This window comes from Mytilus edulis, chromosome 8, assembly GCF_963676685.1.
Source record: "Mytilus edulis chromosome 8, xbMytEdul2.2, whole genome shotgun sequence".
Taxonomy (NCBI): domain Eukaryota; kingdom Metazoa; phylum Mollusca; class Bivalvia; order Mytilida; family Mytilidae; genus Mytilus; species Mytilus edulis.
The window spans coordinates 17,225,865-17,245,862 of NC_092351.1; the positions used below are offsets into that span (position 1 = coordinate 17,225,865).

At 32.9% G+C, this 19,998-nt stretch overlaps 1 protein-coding gene across 2 annotated transcripts; it reads left to right on the forward strand.

Annotated features, from left to right (window-relative positions):
- The first annotated feature begins 11,397 nt into the window (after positions 1-11,397).
- LOC139484950 (uncharacterized) lies at positions 11,398-18,792 on the forward strand. Of its 2 annotated transcripts, none has more exons than XM_071269012.1 (2): positions 11,398-11,511; positions 16,068-18,792. In XM_071269012.1, the coding sequence occupies exon 2, from the start codon at positions 16,399-16,401 to the stop codon at positions 17,953-17,955; it is 1,557 nt and encodes a 518-aa protein (XP_071125113.1). In that variant the 5' UTR covers positions 11,398-11,511; positions 16,068-16,398; the 3' UTR covers positions 17,956-18,792. The 2 variants fall into 2 exon arrangements, with proteins under 2 accessions (XP_071125113.1, XP_071125114.1); XM_071269013.1 differs by lacking the exon at positions 11,398-11,511 and adding an exon at positions 15,511-15,575.
- Positions 18,793-19,998: the final 1,206 nt, after the last annotated feature.

The window sequence follows — 19,998 nt, forward strand, 5'->3', positions numbered from 1 at the left end:
GCTTGTCTGGCAAAACAGCCGTTGGACGTCAGAGTAATCTCGGACTAAAACAAAAACCCACAAAACAACACATAAAGAGACAGCAATTGTGACACTTATAACACACAATAGACCGTTATCAATATATATTATGCACTAATTCCAACTGATGAATTTCTAATAAAAATAAATTTGTCTACATATAAAAGAAATCTGTTGACATGGTTGAGTACATTAGTCTTAACAATGTCATCATTAAACCTTTCCCTCTTCTCTTGATAAAGGTTACATTCACATATAAAATGAAACTCGTCTTCAAATTTGTTATTAAGACAATGTTTACATATCCTTTGATCCAAAGGCGTATTATTATATATATCTGCCTTTTTCGATCTGTAAATTGTTTGAATTCTTTATTTACATAACTGTCTAATATATATTTTTGAGATATTCAACTTTGTATAAGTCTTAGGCTTATATTCCTTTTTTAACTTGTTAGTAATAGGTGCGTAATTTGTTTTGGTTTTCACCTGAAAAACATTAAAATTTTGTTTTCGATATCTTCCTTGTAATCTCTATTTCACTGCAGATATGAGTTTTCCTTCTGACAGAGTTCTTTTATTGTTCCAGACATGGTCAAAACCAATGAATTTTAGAAACTGAAAAAATGTGTTTATTGAAGGTACATGGAAAGGTACAATCAACATCTTTGATTGACTTATATGCTAATTTAGAAAAATTCAAAAGAGGGTCTTTATACAAATATAGCCAATATTTAAGAGACAGCAGAATAACAAATACAGAGATTGGATAACGACCAAGTTCTGCCATACTGGCAATATTAGAAGCATATTTAGTGGCACCAAGTACAAATTTACAATATCGAATGTGATCCTTAAAGTTTTCAGGTGCAAAATTAAAAAAAAAGTTTTTTTCTAAATCATCATTTGAACCTGGTGATAATCTTTTTCCCGGATTAAGAATGTACAGACCCCACAATTCACTTCCATAAAAAGGACTGGTTTAAAAAGGAGTCAAAAAGTTTTAAGAGGAAAGGTGTATTATTATATGTACAATGACCTTTTATCATGAAAATTACCAGAAAAAGTAAAATCACAAAAATACTGAACTCAGAGGAAATCCAATCGGAAAGTCCATAATCACATGGCAAAATCAAATGACAAAACACATCAAAAACGAATGGACAAGAACTGTCATATTCCTGACTTGGTACAGGCAATTACAAATGTAGAAAATGGTGGATTAAAACTGGTTTTAAAGCTCTATAAACCTCTCACTTTGTTGACAGTCACATCAAATTCCGTTATATTTACAATAATGCGTGAACTAAACAGACATATATATATATAATAAATAAAATGGTCAAAATATGGGTACAGCAGTCATCATCGTGTAACAATATTAAAAGGAACAATTTATAAACAGAACACAAAAAACATCATTCTATCTACAAACAAACTCATTGATTCGCGTGTCTGACGTCAGAATTTGTTTTTCATCAAATTGGGAATCAGAATATTTTTTTAGGAAAAACAAGAATGTGTCCCAAGTACACGGATGCCCCACTCGCACTATCATTTTCTATGTTCAGTGGACCGTGAAATTGGGGTCAAAACTTTAATTTGGAATTAAAATTAGAAAGATCATATCATAGGGAACATGTGTACTAAGTTTCAAGTTGATTAGACTTCAACTTCTTCATAAACTACCTTGAACAAAAACTTTAACCTGAAGCGAACGGACGCACATACGGACGAACGGACGCACATACGGACGAACGGAGGCACAGACCAGAAAACATAATGCCCCTCTACTATCGGAGGTGGGGCATAAAAAGATACCCCTTTGAAGTTAAATGGTCATTCCCTTATAGCCCGCTGTTCGGTGTGATCCAATCATTCGTGTTGAAGACCGTACTTTGACCTATAATTATTTGTGACTTGGATGCAGAGTTGTCTCATTGGTACTCATACCATATCTTCTCTGTTATATATTAAATCCTTGTATTACCAGAGCTCCTAAATTAATTTAGTTTTACAAAACACCATTTCATGAAGTAATTGACTTGAAACATGATATATCTTAATAAAGACATACATTTATACATGTAGCAAATGAATGTAACAAGCAATAATTTTAGATGGCCATACACTGTTTTCTTAAATAAATGTAATACTTTTGAGTGAATTTGATTTTTGATTGTTATTATTGCATAATCTTCAAATACATGTACACAGCCTATCTGGAGCTCTGAAATTAATTTACAAGATATTTGAAAATGAATCCATGATCATGTCGACGTAGATATGTATATATGTGCCACACATAACAAAACAAAGTAGTTAATTAGCATGTGTATATTAACAGCTCACGCCAACGTGAATAATTTAAATTTCGTACCTTTACTCATATTTGGGCTTCCATTATAGCCCTTTAAACATTGCTTCGCATCTTGTATACTTCATGCTAATTGATGTCTATCAATTTCAACAGTTTTTAATTTGTTTCATTTAAAATCACTATTTCTTAGCAAAAATGTGGTATCTTTTATATCAAATCTTTTATTGTTTTTGAAACAATAATTAAAAAACCTATAAAAAACATAACTTTATTTTTTTCCCACTTGTGTAAAGAAATTTCTTATCAAAACTGATTTAATGTATTATATAAGTATTGAAATTGCTTATCAAACTGAAGTCACTCAAATTCTTAATGGTTACCAACTTCGTTTTTGGTCTATTTCAATTTTTGAGATAGAATACACATTATCGCTATTTAGTCCAATCCTGGAAAAACAGTCATTTACACAACTTCCTGTTTGGGTCATGCCGCCGAAAATAGGGGTCATTAGAAGAGAGCTGAGGGAGGAAAACTTTAGAAAGCGATCATCAAGAAATTAATAGAGTATGATCCACTTTTTTCGAAATTAAAATTAAAGTAAACAAGAATGTGTCCCCAGTACACGAATGCCCCGCTCGCACTATCATTTTCTATGTTCAGTGGACCGTGAAATTGGGGTAAACCCTCTAATTTGGCATTAAAATTAAAAAGATCATATCATAGGGAACATGTTTACTAAGTTTGAAGTCGATTGAATCGGATTGGACTTCGACTTCATCAAAAACTACCTTGACCAAAAACTTTAACCTGAAGCGGGAAAGACGGACGAACGAACGGACGGACGGACGGACGAACGAACAAACGGACGAACGAACGGACGCACAGACCAGAAAACATAATGCCCCTCTACTATCGTAGGTGGGGCATAAAAAATATTTTGTTTGAAGTATTTACGGTAGTTTTAACAGGTCTCATTAAAAAGTATCATGCTTGGTGAATTGCCGGTTTAAACAGGATCCTGAGAGGCCGAGTTCACTTGAAACTCTCGAGTTAACTTTACTTACTCGGGTTTCAACAAAACGATTTAAGTTGAACCACTCGAGTTAACACCTCGTACCCTGGTTCCAACCCTAACCGAGTCAGGGTTAAACTCGAGAAACTCTTGAATGACGTCAAACCAATGAGAATATTTTATTTTGTTATGCTTGGTCGGGGCCTTACCCTAGAGTGACTTAGAGTTGTTCCGAATATCAACTCTAATGCGTTCACGTGATAATCTTTTAACTCTGAATTCGATTGAAGAGTTTCAAGTGAACTCGGCCAGATAGCTTCAACTGGATGAAAAAGTTGTGTAATTTTAGAACTTATCCGGAATGGAATAAATAGCGATTAGGTGTATTGAGCAGGGTGGATTCAGGATCCGAGGAAAAGATAGGGACGTAAATGTCAAAAATGATAAACATCTATCCTCTTGTCTTGTATTACACTTCACTCAAACGTAATTTGATTGGTCATCCAATCAATTTCGACAATGAATAGATCTGATCTTATCGGTTGTCTATGAACAAAGTGCAGTAGAATAGTTAGCCGAGAACCAGTGGAAGCAAAGCTAAGAAAATATTTTGACGATCATTCAACGTGCGCCTTATATACGTACGACACGTCCCTTGAATTTTGACACTGGTGAGTTTAGATGAAATAAAATGACAGCAGGACCATGTGCAGTAACAATTTAATAGTATGAGCAGGGAAAATCCAATACTTGCTGCTAAGCTGACAATAAAACGAAGAATTGATCTACACGACAGAGTGCTCTAAGCCAGTGTGAGGTCAGAATACACATGAATATTGAAATGCTAATACATTTTTAACCGGATTTTTGTGACAAAAATGTCGGTTATTGATTTGGGGATGTACGGCGGGCGGCAATCAAATGTTGTCCGTGCATTAACTCATGAACCGTTCAACCAAAGCTTTTCAAATTTTAATATGTTATTACTGACAACTATACGAAGGTCAAGTTCAATAATGGCGATTTTCACTTTTACCGTTCAGGAGTTATGGTTCTTGAAAGATTGAAAAATGGAGTTTCCAGTCGTGTCCGTGCATTTATGCATGAACTGTTCTACCAAAGCTTCAGAAATTTCAATATGCTGTTACTGATGACAAAATGGAGGTCAAGTTCAATAATGACGATTTTGACTTTTACCGTTCAGGAGTTATGGTTCTTGAAAGATTGAAAAATGGAGTTTCCAGTTGTGTCCGTCCATTTACGCATGAACTGTTCTACCAAAGCTTCCCAAATTTTAATATGTTGTTACTGATGACAGAACGGAGGTCAAGTTCTTTACTGACGATTTTGACTTTTACCGTTCAGGAGTTATGGTTCTTGAAAGATTGAAAAATGGAGTTTCCAGTCGTGTCCGTGCATTTATGCATGAACTGTTATACCAAAGCTTCCGAAATTTTAATATGCTGTTACTGATGACAAAATGGAGGTCAAGTTCAAAAATGACGATTTTGACTTTTACCGTTCAGGAGTTATGGTACTTGAAAGATTGAAAAGGGGTGTTTCCCGTCGTGTCCGTGCATTTTCTCATGAACCATTCAACCAAAGATTTTGAAATTTTAATATGTTGTTACTGATGACAAAATAGAGGTCAAGTTCAATAATGACGATTTTTACTTTTACCGTTCAGGAGTTATGGTTCTTGAAAGGTCGTAAAATGGCGTTTCCATTCACGTTGTTGCATTTACTCATGAACCATTCAATCTAAGCTTTTCAAATTTTAATATGTTGATACTGATGACAAAATGGAGGTCAAATTTGATATTGACGATTTTCACTTTCACCATTCATCAGTAATGGTTCTTGTGATATTGCCAGGACACAAATAAATGTTAATAAATCCGGTTTGCTGTCGTTGTGACAGCCTCTTGTTTAGTGTAAAATTGAAGAAAGTTTCCGTATTCGCGTTGTATTGATGCCGCATTTTAAAACCAATCAATAAGATTGATTGATTGATGATCATTGTTAATTGCTTTACAACCAGTGGAAAATATTTCATGCCTATTCAGAACAACTAATAAAAAAAGAAACTGGGGTTTCAAACTTCTTACAAAGGTGACCTTCAGTTACATAATTTCGCCATTCTTTTTAAATCCCTTTTGTTCATATAACCGCTACAAAGTTTCTATATATTTATATATCCTAAGCTTTCAAATATAAGCCTTGCATACTTGCGATAAATGTAAAGCGCGAAATTTATAAAGTATTATTTTTATAATCATAATTTTTCTCTTGCTAAAAAGGTGTACTCGACTTTCTTTTTCGATAAAATATTAAAAAAATTCTGAAGAAATATAATTGATTTATCTTTTTGAAGCAACAATTTGCATTTTTGCCCCCCGGTGAAATTATTTTTTGAAAAAAATCCCTACTGATAAATATAGACACAAATTTCATCGAAATAAGAAATTCGAGAACACATTTGTAGGTTCAAATGTGTTTGAGTTGACTATTCTATTTTGAAAACGTATGAAAGAAAAACAAATGATACATCATCCCGCTTCAGGTTCTATTATTTTTTGTTTTGTATATTTCAGCTGTAGACTGATACAATAACGTGGCCACTGCTGGTGGATGTTTCGTCCCCGATGGTATCATCAGCCCAGTAGTCAGCATTTCAGTGTTGACATGAATATCAATTATGTGGTCATTTTTATAAATTTCCTGTAAGTGTTTACAAAACTTTGAATTTTTAGAAAAACTAAGGATTTTCTTATCCCAGGAATAGATTACCTTAGCCGTATTTTGCTCAACTTTTTGGAATTTTGGATCCTCAATGCTCTTCAACTTTGTATTTGTTTGACTTTACAACTATTTTGATATGAGCGTCACTGATGAGTCTTATGTAGACGAAACGCGCGTCTGGCGTACTAAATTATAATCCTGGTACTTTTTGATATCTATTGACAAGTCATAAAAGATGAAATATATGGTTCAAGTGAAATACCTTCATGATGAGTCATAACAACAGAGTTGGTGTGTTCAAATAGCAATTATTTACTAAAAGTACTTGACAAGAAATTAAAAATGCATATATTATTTTCATAAACAAATAAATTTGTGTGTGTGTGTTATCTAGGGTAATAAGTCTTAAATCACTTTCGAAAATTCTCCCGACAACCGATCAGACGTATTGAGTTGAGCAAATGCATAAAAAACATTAAATGATTCTCAGTAGATTGTACACACATTTGTCTTTTAAAATCCAACCAGCATAATTATAAGGATCGTTATGATACATGTACTATGTGGATATATAAGTTTCAGTGGCGGATCCAGAAAATTTCACAAGAAGGACACTATGACTGCCTAAGAGGGGCCCCATTCCAGTCATACTTCAGTGATTCCATATATTCAACCATTTCCCCCCGCAAAAGGTGAACAAGGGGGTGGGGCTGACCCCTTTGACCCTCAAACCTTTTGCGGTTATCAAAAGCTACACTGACAGCGCGACATCACTACAATGACTTCCATTTTAATGGGGAAATAATTTTGACGAAGTAGAATCCTAACTTTTCACATGACTCGCATATTATTTTTTACGCTAATTTCTATGTTATATGGACGTGTATTTTACATTTAAAGCGATTTGATGTATCGGACTTTTCCTTTTCGGTAAGCATATTATCCATTTAATTCTAGGATATTTCCCCAAAAACTGTTGCCGGGGTCAGAGATGCGACTTAAAGCTACAAAAAGAATGTTTATCTTTTTTTTTTCGATGGAATTCATGTTTATGCATTTACATCCACCATAATCTACTACAGACACCACTACATGCATGTATTTTGTGGAAATTTGTCAATGATTTAAAAGCATACACAATTCTGAAAGTCCTACTGCAGTATAATTGTAGTTATAGACATGATAGACAATGATATTAGATGCAAAGACGCCGAAATTATGTTTCAAGGGTAAACTTTCAAGGCCATAGAAACAGATGGAAACATGAACTTGATTCGAACTATTTTACGTTCTTTAATAAAGAGTTACAATTCTTTTGTTTAACTCTATTAATTTACTTGATATATCCAGGGACTTTCGATACAAGTCCCTAAAAATCAGTATAAAGTAAAGGAGAGTGCATCCGGCATGATAATAAGTTTGCAAACATATTAGATTCGAGCGTCACTGATGAGTCTTTTGTAGACGAAATGCCAGTCTGGCGTATATACTAAATTTAGTCCTGGTGTCTATGATGAGTTTATTCCTCACTATGTATTTGTACGAATTGTTATAATTATTTGTAGATATGAGTGTCAAGCTATGACACTCGTAAAAGAAAAATCATTTAGTTAGTTTTAATTTACTAACCCTAATATGGAAACAAATTTAATTATAAATTCATCATCTTTAACGTAAGATAAGGTATCTTTTATAAGAAACATTTTCAATTTATACAACAAAAAATCTTAAAAAAACTATCAGTTTACTCTATAAATAGAAAACACATTTTTCTTTACAAATTGCATAAAGAACCTTTTAATATGTATAGATTTTATTTGTTTTATATATATTTATTTGAAACCAAGGGAAAGTAACTCAATTTACAATTGATGTATAAAAAATTTGTACTATATTTATAATACCACGTAGGTCTACTTGTTTTTAAATAGAACTCGAAACTGAGGTAAGTCCTTTATCCTTTGTTTACACAGGCACTTGTACGTCTCAGACAAAAAAATCTTATACCTTAATCCTTAATAATATTAAGATATTATATATTAAGATTTTTTTTCTGAGACAAGTGCCTGTGTTTGTTTATTATGGTCATCATAGTATTATGTAACCTTCCGGCAGATGTGGCTAATATGGAACGCCATCACTGCCTTATAAGAAGAAACTAGTATTTTGTACTGAGATCTGAAAACAACTCACATTTACATGTATTTCTCTTACCTTAATATTTAATTATGATATTATTATTTCACAATTACGATCTTTGAAATTACTTCTGGTTTTCTTATGTTTCATGATAATTTCCTTTTAAAGAATGATATATTGACTTGAATATTTCAGGAAATTTTTTCAATGAAAATTTGTGAAATTATTTCCCATTATAATACATTTTTTTTTTAACAATTAATTTTAGCTTTTTATATTCAAATACACTATTATCGTCATTATCATTTCATAGTATTTGTGAAGGATATATTTTTTTTTCTAATAACTATTCAATAAGTTTACTACCCAGATAGAATTTCACGACAAAGGAAAAAATATCCCAGGGAAATATTTTCCTCCGGATAAAAAATAACAACAACTACTATGACATTTTTTCCTCCGAATCAAATTTCACCCGGATATAATTTTGCTTTACAATTACTGTAACGTATTACTAGACGGGCCTCAAGGGATTTCAAATCGAAAATAAATGCAAAACATGTGTTTTTGTGTCTTTCAAAACACAAATAATATACAGAATTAATTGCAGGATAAAGACAATAACTGTTTCGTGTCTTTATATATCAGCTGTATTTGTACTCCGCTCTAAACAGGTGTAATAGCTCACTAAAAGCTCGCATACACCTTGTTCCCTAGCCTCGTACAAATACAGCTGATATTTTTAAAAAGACACGAACCAGCTGTCATTGTCTATATATATATATTAACCAATGGTAAGCATCAACTGAAACTTAGGTGTTTACATATACACAGAAACGCTAGAATATGTAATATGTGCAACTGTAATTCTGTTTAGGATAAATATACAATATTAGGTCTATGTCAGAAAAATATCAACTTTTTTGTATGAGGCTGAGAAACTAGAGAAGGGCTCGACCTCGCCCTTCCCCCGTTTCGCAGCATCATACAAAAAAGTTGATATTCTTCTGACATAGACTTACTATTGTTTTTATACTTCAACTTAAATAAATAAATTCATAGCTATTTAAATTGTAACACAAATTTTAAAATTATTTTCATTCGTTCATTCAAACTGTCCATGATGAAATTGACATTGCAGGAAATATAGCATGTGTTTCTATATTTAGGAAATAAACACAAGAAGTTGCAGTATTAATATAATTTTATTTTGGAATGGATTAGATATACAGATATTCGTATAAAGAATATCTAACTTTATTATTGGAATAATTCATCAGTATTTAAACTGTTCTTAATATAAAAAAACAAGAATGTGTCCCAAGTACACGGATGCCCCACTCGCACTATCATTTTCTATGTTCAGTGGACCGTGAAATTAGGGTCAAAACTTTAATTTGGAATTAAAATTAGAAAGATCATATCATGGGGAACATGTGTACTAAGTTTCAAGTTGATTAGACTTCAACTTCTTCATAAACTACCTTGACCAAAAACTTTAACCTGAAGCGAACGGACGCACAGACGGACGGACGAACGGACGCACAGACGGACGGACGAACGGAGGCACAGACGGATGGACGAACGGAGGCACAGACCAGAAAACATAATGCCCCTCTACTATCGTAGGTGGGGCATAAAAATAAATTTCGAAGGACTTATGTATCGCTAAAACACCCACCCATAGCCGTTGAATGTGTATATATATTTATCTTACCTCCTATACATTTCCAGGAATATGATTGGTTAAAAGCGTCCGCGTGCAAACCATGTATATTTGATATTAGGTTAGTAGGGAGGCGGGGTTTATCTCATACACGGTTAGTAGTGGAGTTACGTCCCTTTATATACCTTATTAGGTAAGAAGGGGCGGGGCTTATTTAATACACGGTTAGTAATGGTGTTATGTCCCTTTGTAAAAAACAAAACGGTACTGAGAAAAAATCTTAAAAGTTCCAACAGACGAAGAAATTGATGATTCAGATTGAAACAAATTCATAAAACACATTTAAACCTTACAAGTCGTTATTGTTGGCATCTGTTTTTGTAGGATTAATGGAAGTATTTTCTTAGCGCTAACAGTATTGAAGACTTGCTCGTTTTGAGAATCACTAGTCTTAATTTCACACGTTAAGATAGTCGGTAAGATAAATTCGTTACATAGTGTGCTAGTGACGTAATACGGTATATATGGGGTCAGTAAATTCCATATGGGGATTCGAGCTTCGCTCTCACCCCATATGGAATTTACTGACCCCATATATATCGTATTAGGTCACTAGCACACTATGTAACTAATAATATCATACTTCAAAATTGGTAAATTATGTTAATTGGTTTAATACTTCTAGATTTGTTTTATTATATTGTATGAAATACATTACTTTTTATAGTGCATCTAGTTGTTTTAAATTCCTAAATAAAATAACACAGCTGTTTTTGTGCACTGTCAATTTCATCATGGATCACTTTTTCTACAATCAAACGAACACCTGCTTTAACTTTATAAAAGCACCTTGTTATTTGGTTTTTTAAACATGCACAACTTCTCTGTTTTGAAACATATAAATACATGTATTTGGTTATGTAGAAGTGTGAACCTATAATGTTATTAAATCAACATTGAGCCGTCGAAAATATAAAAAAAGATCTGTAACCAAAACACACCAAAGTTTAAATGGTGTAGCCTACTTTCTGTTTCAGAATAATTATTTACATGTTTCATTATTTAAACAGATTAAAATGTTTCGAGAGCAGTGGCGGATGCAGGAATTTTCGAAAGGGGGGGGGGGGGGGTGCTAGCCCAGGGCAAAGGGGGGGTGCAAAACATATGTCCCGATTGTCCCGATTCAAATGCATTGATCGGCCAAAATAAAGGGGGGTGCGTACCCCCGGAACCCCCCCTCTGGATCCGCCACTGGAGAGAACACATATCAACGTGTTTATATATATAAAATCAATCTTTTAAATGTGTATACTGTGTGTATTTGAACTGATTTCAATAATAAACATTAATTTTTTATTTAAAATATTCATTGTAGTTACATGTAAAATGGTTAAACATTGATCATTCCAATAGTGTGTACCTTTGTCCTAATTTGTTTATAAATGTTAAATGGAATTGCAGTGTGATTTTATGTGAACTGTAAATTTTCTAAAATTAGACTCCATATTTTCCAAAATCTAAAAATATAACAACCATGACGTATCGGAAGTAAACACATCTTCATATATTATGCAATTTATGGCAAGTTATGCTGATCAGACATTTTGTCCAGGTATGTATATATGTCATATATAAAATAATATATAAACGCTCAAATGGAGACTTTGAAAAAAATATCAATTCGTTACCTATTGTTTCAACAATTCCATTAAAATGCATGCATGTGTGGTCCAGCTACGTCGCGGTTGGCATGGTTGGTCGATCTGTTGGTCTGTTCGCGTTGAATGCTTTTATTATAATTCTCAGCCGATTTTTAATACCTAATATGTTTCTTCGGACGGATATTTATTATGCCCCATTTATGGGCATTATGCTTTCTGGTCTGTGCGTCCGTCCGTTCGTTCGTCAGTCCGTTCGTCTGTCTGTCCCTCTTCATGTTAAAGTTTTTGGTCAAGGTAGTCCAAATAATTATGACGTCTTGAAAGGCTAATATTATAATTTTTTTCTTTGACGCCAGTAATCATGACGTCTTGAAAGGCTATTATAATTTTTTTCTTTGACGCCATAATTATTTGGACTATGGTCAAGGTAGCTTTTGATAAAGTTGAAGTCCAATCAACTTGAAACTTAATACGCATGTTCCCTGTGATAGCATCATTTTAATTTGAATGCCAGATAAGAGATTTTGCCCCCTTTGCACGCTCTACTGAACATAGAAAATGATAGTGCGGATCGGATGTGGCATCCGTGTACTGGGGACACATTCTTGTTTACCTACTAGTATGTTATAAGTAATCAATTTATTTCAACCTGAAATTATTTACAACCCATCATTGGTAAACGGGACCTAGCTACGACTTTTTATAGCGTAAAAATTAAATCTATATTGGTATTTTAAAATAACCAAATCAAGATGCTTAATTTCTTCTTTAAAAAAGAAGAATGACTCCCTGTGAATCCGTTATTCTCCAACTTTTGAGCTTTTTTCATATTTCTTGATCGGTGTGAGAAAAATCTGTTCCCGCCAAATGATTTGTCAAAGTTTAATTGTGACGTTTAATTTTCTTGGTTTCTTTTGAATTTTCCTATTGGGACGTCATGAAAAAAGGCAACCATGCCTGATGACTTGACATTAAAAAGTACACAACTTACTTCAAATGTTTGAAAAGGAAGGAAAAATCATTAGAGAAACAGTTTCCACTTATTTTTTATTTTTGTATTCTCTATCATGGGGAAAGAGAACTTTTACACTGGATCTTTTAGGCATGCATGCTATATCATAGGAGAGAACGACAAGCCTCGCGCTTTAAATATTAAAATTTAAATTTCTCGAGAGGGGAAATATCGTAACACACTTGTTGCAGTTGTGGAATCTATATTTTCATTGCTCCTCATACTTAAGGTTTAAGTATACATAAATAAAAGACATCAGGCAAAATGTTTTTTACCCATGATAGTCCAGTGATATTGTTGGCTTTTTTTCACCCATGATAGTCCAGTGATATTGGTGGCTTTTTTCACCCATGATAGTCCAGTGATATTGTTGGCTTTTTTTCACCCATGATAGTCCAGTGATATTGGTAGCTTTTTTCACCCATGATAGTCCAGTGATATTGTTGGCTTTTTTTTCACCCATGATAGTCCAGTGATATTGTTGGCTTTTTTCACCCATGATAGTCCAGTGATATTGTTGGCTTTTTTTCACCCATGATAGTCCAGTGATATTGTTGGCTTTTTTTCACCCATGATAGTCCAGTGATATTGTTGGCTTTTTTTCACCCATGATAGTCCAGTGATATTGTTGGCTTTTTTTCACCCATGATAGTCCAGTGATATTGTTGGCTTTTTTCACCCATGATAGTCCAGTGATATTGTTGGCTTTTTTTCACCCATGATAGTCCAGTGATATTGTTGGCTTTTTTTCATCCATGATAGTCCAGTGATATTGTTGGCTTTTTTCACCCATGATAGTCCAGTGATATTGTTGGCTTTTTTTCACCCATGATAGTCCAGTGATATTGTTGGCTTTTTTCAAAACTACCTCTACCCTTTTTTTTATTTAGAAAATATGCGTCATTTTTATCAAATTGGGAAATCTATAATAAACTATGAATATTACCGAAACTTCAATTTGCAGACCCTCTTTGAAGAGTCAAACCCTGCTTTGAAATAAGACCACTTTTTGTCAGTGATAATACATAAATAGACCCTCATATCTGCACATTTAGTCATTTTAGGCATGGAAAATATAAAATGAGTGTGTTTCCGTTTGTATTCATGCACAATTACTTCTGAGACTGTACTGTTTTGGGAAAACATTGTCTCTTTGGGAATTATTTTAAGCCATTTTTTTTTCAAATTTGGATTCTTCTCCAGGGGGAAAAGCCTGTATTCTCTGGTAACTTAAGGCAAACAATATCACTGGATACAGTATAATGCATAAATAAAAGGTATATATTTTTCCTTCGATACAGTATGCTTAAGTAAATGATAAAAGAAAACAAAGTTCAATTATTCGTGCATAAAAAAAAGCTTTGAGAAATAACTCTCTTTTCTCGTAAAACACAGTATGCATAAATAACACTGAAGGAGTAAAACGTTCTCTCCTATGATATAGCATGCATACCTAAAAGATCCAGTGTAAAAGTTCTCTTTCCCCATGATAGAGAATACAAAAATAAAAGTTACAGGGTATTACAAATTTTCTCTCATGCTACAATATATACAAATAAAAAACAATGCATGGAAAAACTGAGTATTCTCTCAAGATACATTATAAACAGAAAAGATAAAAGGTAAAATATAAAAGTATTTATCTTGTCGTACAATGCAGTTTAAATGATATAAGAAATAAAGTGTTTTTCTCACCTTATACGGTATGCTTAAAAGAAAACAATAAATAGATTTATCTTTCCTTATGATACTGTATGCATAAATAAAAGATACACGGGAAAAGTTTTTTCTCCCATGGATAGTATACATAAATGAAGATAAAGGAGAACATGTCTCTTTTGTAATTATAAGAGTTTTATTTAAATAAATGATATAAAAATAATATTCTCTTCACTCATAATGCATCATTCATAAATAAAAGATATCTTACTGCTCCAATGTTACAGTATGCATCGATAAAAGTTTAAAGTAGAAAAATTACAAGATAAAACATCTCTAGATCTTCTCCCATGATACAATATGTATAAATAAAAGATAAAGCCTGAGGGTAATCAGTTTTCTCCCCCATGATGCATTAGGTATGAATAAAAGATATAAAAACTAGCTTTTTCTTTTTCAATGATACAGTATGCATAAGTACATGTAATAGAGACAGACTTTTTATAGTTCGTTCTTATGTTGTACTGTTATACCACTGTCCCAGGTTAGGGGAGGGTTGGGATCCCGCTAACATGTTTAACCCCGCCACACTATGTATGTATATGCCTGTCCCAAGTTAGGAGCCTGTAATTCAGTGGTTGTCGTTTGTTTATGTGTTACATATTTGTTTTTCGTTAATTTTTTTTTAAAATAAATAAGGCCGTTAGTTTTCTCGTTTGAATTGTTTTACATTGTCATTTCGGGGCCTTTTATAGCTGACTATGCGGTACTACGGTATGGGCCTTGCTAATTGTTGACGGCCGTATGGTGATCTATTTCTGTCTCATTTTGGTCTCTTGTGGAGAGTTGATGAATTGGCAATCATACCACATCTTTTTTTATAAGACGCTTTCTTCTCCAATGATACATTATGCATAAATATATACAAATGTAATATTAAAAATAAAGAGTATTTTACATTGTGCATATATAAAAGATAGGCGGAATAACGCTCCCCATAATACAGTGTGCATAAATACAAAATGCTTGGTAAAACTGTTTTTTCTTCCTCCCATAATACAGTATGTATAGAAAAAATATATATTGCACAACTTTCTCCTCTTCTACTTTACAGATTGTATAATTAAAAGATACAGGGTTAAGCTGTCTTTTCTCTCACGATAAACTACACATCAATTAAAGTTACATAGTAAAATATTTTCATCTCCTCTGATACAGTATGCATAGATTATCGATATAGTGTAAAACATTCTCGTTTATATTTTTTTCCTTGATATAGAATGGTTTATTCTTTCCTTTTTTTCCGTAGACAGCATGTAAATTAAAAGATGTGGGGATGAATTGGTGATTTTCGTTTAACAATGTTCAAATCATTAATACCGTATGTGTAGCTGAAAGATACCAGAGTAAAACATTCTACATAGTTAATGTTTTTATCATTTATACATCATGTACATATGACAAATTCAGGGAAAAAGGTAGAGCCTAAACAGCATTTTAAATTCAAAAGACATCTAGATATCAAATTCATAGATTGTTGCTGCAATTAGTTATCAAAGGTACCAGGATTATAATTAAATACATCAGACACGCGTTTCGTCTTCATAAGACCCATAAGTGACGCTCAGATCAAAAAAGTTATATAGCCAAACAAGAACAAAGTTGAAGAGCAATGATGAATCAAAATTCCAAAATGGTGGGCCAAATACGGCTAAGGTAATCAAAATTTATTTTGATGTTTTTTTTCTGATTGTTTTTTAGATATGTGTGTTTGTTTCCCATGTTTATTAAGCAAACGCATTTATTCATTAATTCATATCTATTTTTGCCTTCTAGAACGACACAGAAAGATGCTCAACAAATCATTTCTATAGTATTCCGTGAATGCTCTAATAACATACATAAAATTATCAGTTCAGTCTACATGGATATTTTATATATATCAAGAAATGAACCAACTGAAGATAGTGCTGCAGTGAAATCTTGGTAAAAGGACAAATATAGTTAACATGTAACATCGACTGTTATCACTTAAATGACGGATCAGACATTTTGGGTTATCTTATCAATCAACGACAATAGGTCAAGGCCAAGCCAAAGGATGCCCAGCATAGTTCAAACTCTGTAAACTGTAGCACATTCAATTCTTCATTCAGACAAACAAGTAATGTCGGGACAGACTTTACCTATTAATGATTCTGTCGAACATGAAGAACAGAAGAAACCAGAATCCCACACACATGTAACAATTGTATCTGCAGATAAAGAGAAGTTAATGTATAGATGTGATTTGGACAGGAAGATGGATGATGCCACTGTCCAAGACGAACAGCTTCATCCAAACAAAAGACTTCCAACTGATGTTGATTTAACATCTTCCGACCAAGACAAGAGGACCTCATATTCTTTAGATGATCCTAAAATATTGATTGACAAAGATCACCAAAAGACACATGAGTCAGGTTCGTCACGCATAGCCAATTTTTCAGCAGTCAATAGTTTACCACGCCGACAAAGACTTGACTCGTTCTTGTCGATTCGAAAAAATATGCAACATGACGGATCATCTGTAGCTCCTACGCCTGGTGATTCTGAATCACGTGATGACTCTGAATCACATGATGACTCTGAATCACAAGAGGACTTCGAATTTTACAACAGTTCGGCGTTTAACACTACAAATCGAAGGACAGAAGATAACACGTCTGCCTTACACATAAGCTGTGAGGAATTATCAGAAATGAGTGGTTGTATTGAATGCGTAAAGGCAATTCCTGTTTTCTCTGCAAACGAAATTCAAGAAGGAGACCATATCGTTTTTGCAGGTACAGTGTACGATCATCATGCAATTGTAGAGTCTAAGCTTCCTGACAAAAAGTTTGAAATAATAGAAGCAACAAATACAATATTTGGAGTAGCAACGGGTCTCTTTTTAGGCAAAAAAGCTCTCATTGGAAAATCCACCAAATTATTTAACTTTGCAACACAAAATCTACGTGTCATAGCGTACAGAGTAAGACCGTTCACGCGAAAAGAAACTGCGCAACGAGCAAGGGATTTTGTTGCAGGTGATGGGACGAGTGGAAAGTACGATTATGATCTTTTAGATAATAATTGCGAACATTTTGCAACATATTGCGTTACAGGACGAAAATTCAGTATTCAAGTAACAAAATTCAGATTAACGAGTAGTTTGTTTTGGAAAAGTGGGTTTATTGGGATAAGTGATGAATCGGTCAGGAATGAAAAGCAATATGAACACGGAATAATATGTAAACAGTGTTTTGATATCAACAGACAATTATTCAACGTAAATGTTAAACCAATAGTACAGGCAGGAGATGTTCAAAAGGGAAACATCTTAAGGTACAGTTACTGGAACTTGTGGCATGATGCTGTCATCTTAGAGATTAAAGATGTTAAGGAATCTCATGTTACCTGCTTCATTGCACATTATGCGTTTTGTGGCATATTTTCTCATAGGACAATTTTACGAGAGGAATTGATAGTTTATTTTGATAGCGGCTTCAAGATTTTGGATTATAGTCCACCAGACTTTAATGTCTATGACGTCGAGACTGTCATTGAAAGGGCATCGGGACGACTTGGTGAACAACAGTTTATATTCTTTTCTAATGATTCAAGTCATTTCTCGCGTGGGTGTAAACTAAAACGGGAAAAAAGCAACAGGCGAGGACAGGTTGTAACATTTGAAACCACTTGATACTGATGTTTTAAAGCTTTAGTTCGTTTTGCTTCCTTGATCGTTATATGTAGGCTGAGTAGTTAACTTTCAAAGAAATTTATACTGCAGATAGATCTATTTCGTGGGTACCACTTAATGAACGTTGATTAAGAAGAAAGAAATAATTTTTCGTGCAAAGGTTTTTTCGTTGAATATAAAGATTCTTGGTTTGCCTATTCTTATGAAATACACAAAATTTTGAACTCTACTAAAAGAAATAACTAACAGTACATTGATTTGGATGGTTTTTTTCTTTCCGACGCTTTCAAATATTAAACTTATATCTATATTCGTGGTCGACTCATCAGCTATTCATTGTTCCAAATGTGGTTTAGGTTCTTAAATATTTTGACATGGAGCATCACTAAAGAGACAATAATTGTCGAAATGTGAATCAGGTGTAGTAACGCTGGTTCTGTTTTAACTTATATGTTAGGTTAGGTTTGACGGATTCTTTTGCTTACTCGCTGAAATAATAATGTGAAATGTATTATCCTATTTCTCGTCTATGGAATATAAAGTGTTACAAAGTTATTCGAAATGTTTTCAATATTGCAACAAACATGACAAAAGTCGTGGTTTTATAGGAGTATTAAAACGGAATAATATTTTACTTTGTCAAATTATAGTTTGAAATATGATTAAATTAAGATACATTTGTAGGTCACCATGCTTTTTCAACCAAAAGGCTGTAAAAATTTACATAATCGATATGAATGTTTTTTTTTCTCTAATTCGATAGAATTATTCCCTTTTGTGATTTTCCCCATAAGAATGAAAGAAACCAAGAAAAAAAAAACTCCCAACAAGACCAAAGGCATACATTATCTTTGTGAATTAACCCCCCCCCCCCCCCCCCAAAAAAAACAACAAAAAACAAAACGATCATTTGCGGTGATTTTCACTCTGTGGTGTTAAAAGACTAATATATTATCTTAGTTTACTACATAAATGTGAAAAAATCAGCCAGTTAATTAATAGATAGAAATAAAAATATGTGAAATATTGCAATATAAGAGGGCATTAATATATTAATATTTATGAGGCATTACACTTTGTATGTAGTAGATAAGTTTAAAAATTTGGTAAATCATTAATATTTATCAAAACGTTAGTATACTAGGTATAGTATAAAAAATAAAAAGTAAAATCACAAAAATACTGAACTTAGAGAAAAATCAATTCGGAAAGTCCATAATCACATGGCTAAATCATATAACAAAATTAGATATTTAACATGATGTTTGAGAAATAATACCAAAACCTTGAAGCGTTAATATTTAGCTATTGTTGATTGACATTTGTGAAAAACTGTACTTGTTATATTATGTTATGTTATGATTTAATTTTTATGTTTTTGTCCAATGCTCATCCGAATATTGCATAATTGTATATACTGCCACCTTTATTTAGACTACTAGTATATTTTTTATTTTTTTTATATAATACTTTTGTTTAAAACCTGAATTTGTTATTTCATTGTATTTAGCTACATTTGTGTTTAAAGTGTTGGTAATATGTGCGTTGTGAGATTAGTTTTACACGATTATAAATGCTTTGTTAATTGTACATTTTGTCGTATTAAACTTATATGACTTTTGATGCCAGACAAATGTTATTTGAGATTTTCATGTTTATCGATATAATGTTACAAAAGTAATTTCGTGCTTAGACAGAAACAAAACGTAAGAAAAAAGACTCTCATATAATTATGTTTTATATTTAACATTTATTTGACCATAGGTGTATTTGTGCTTTCAGTTTCTGTTTTTAAAATTAACAATTTCTGCTAATTTGATTTCGTTTATAAACTAAAGCTTAACCAATCATTAGACATTCAAAACTATATAATGCATTTAAGTATCAAATATATGTTGTTGGATTTTTTTGGGTTAAAAGTACAAAAACGAAACAAGACTGAACTCCGAGGAAAATTCAAAAAGGAAAGTCCCTCAAAAAGCAATATCAAAAGCTCAAACATCTCCCACGAATGGACAACAACTGTCATATTCCTGACGTTTT

Coding starts and splice junctions, on each gene's coding strand:
- LOC139484950 (XM_071269012.1), top strand. CDS start 16,399: ATGTCGGGACAGACTTTACCTATTAATGATTCTGTCGAACATGAAGAA.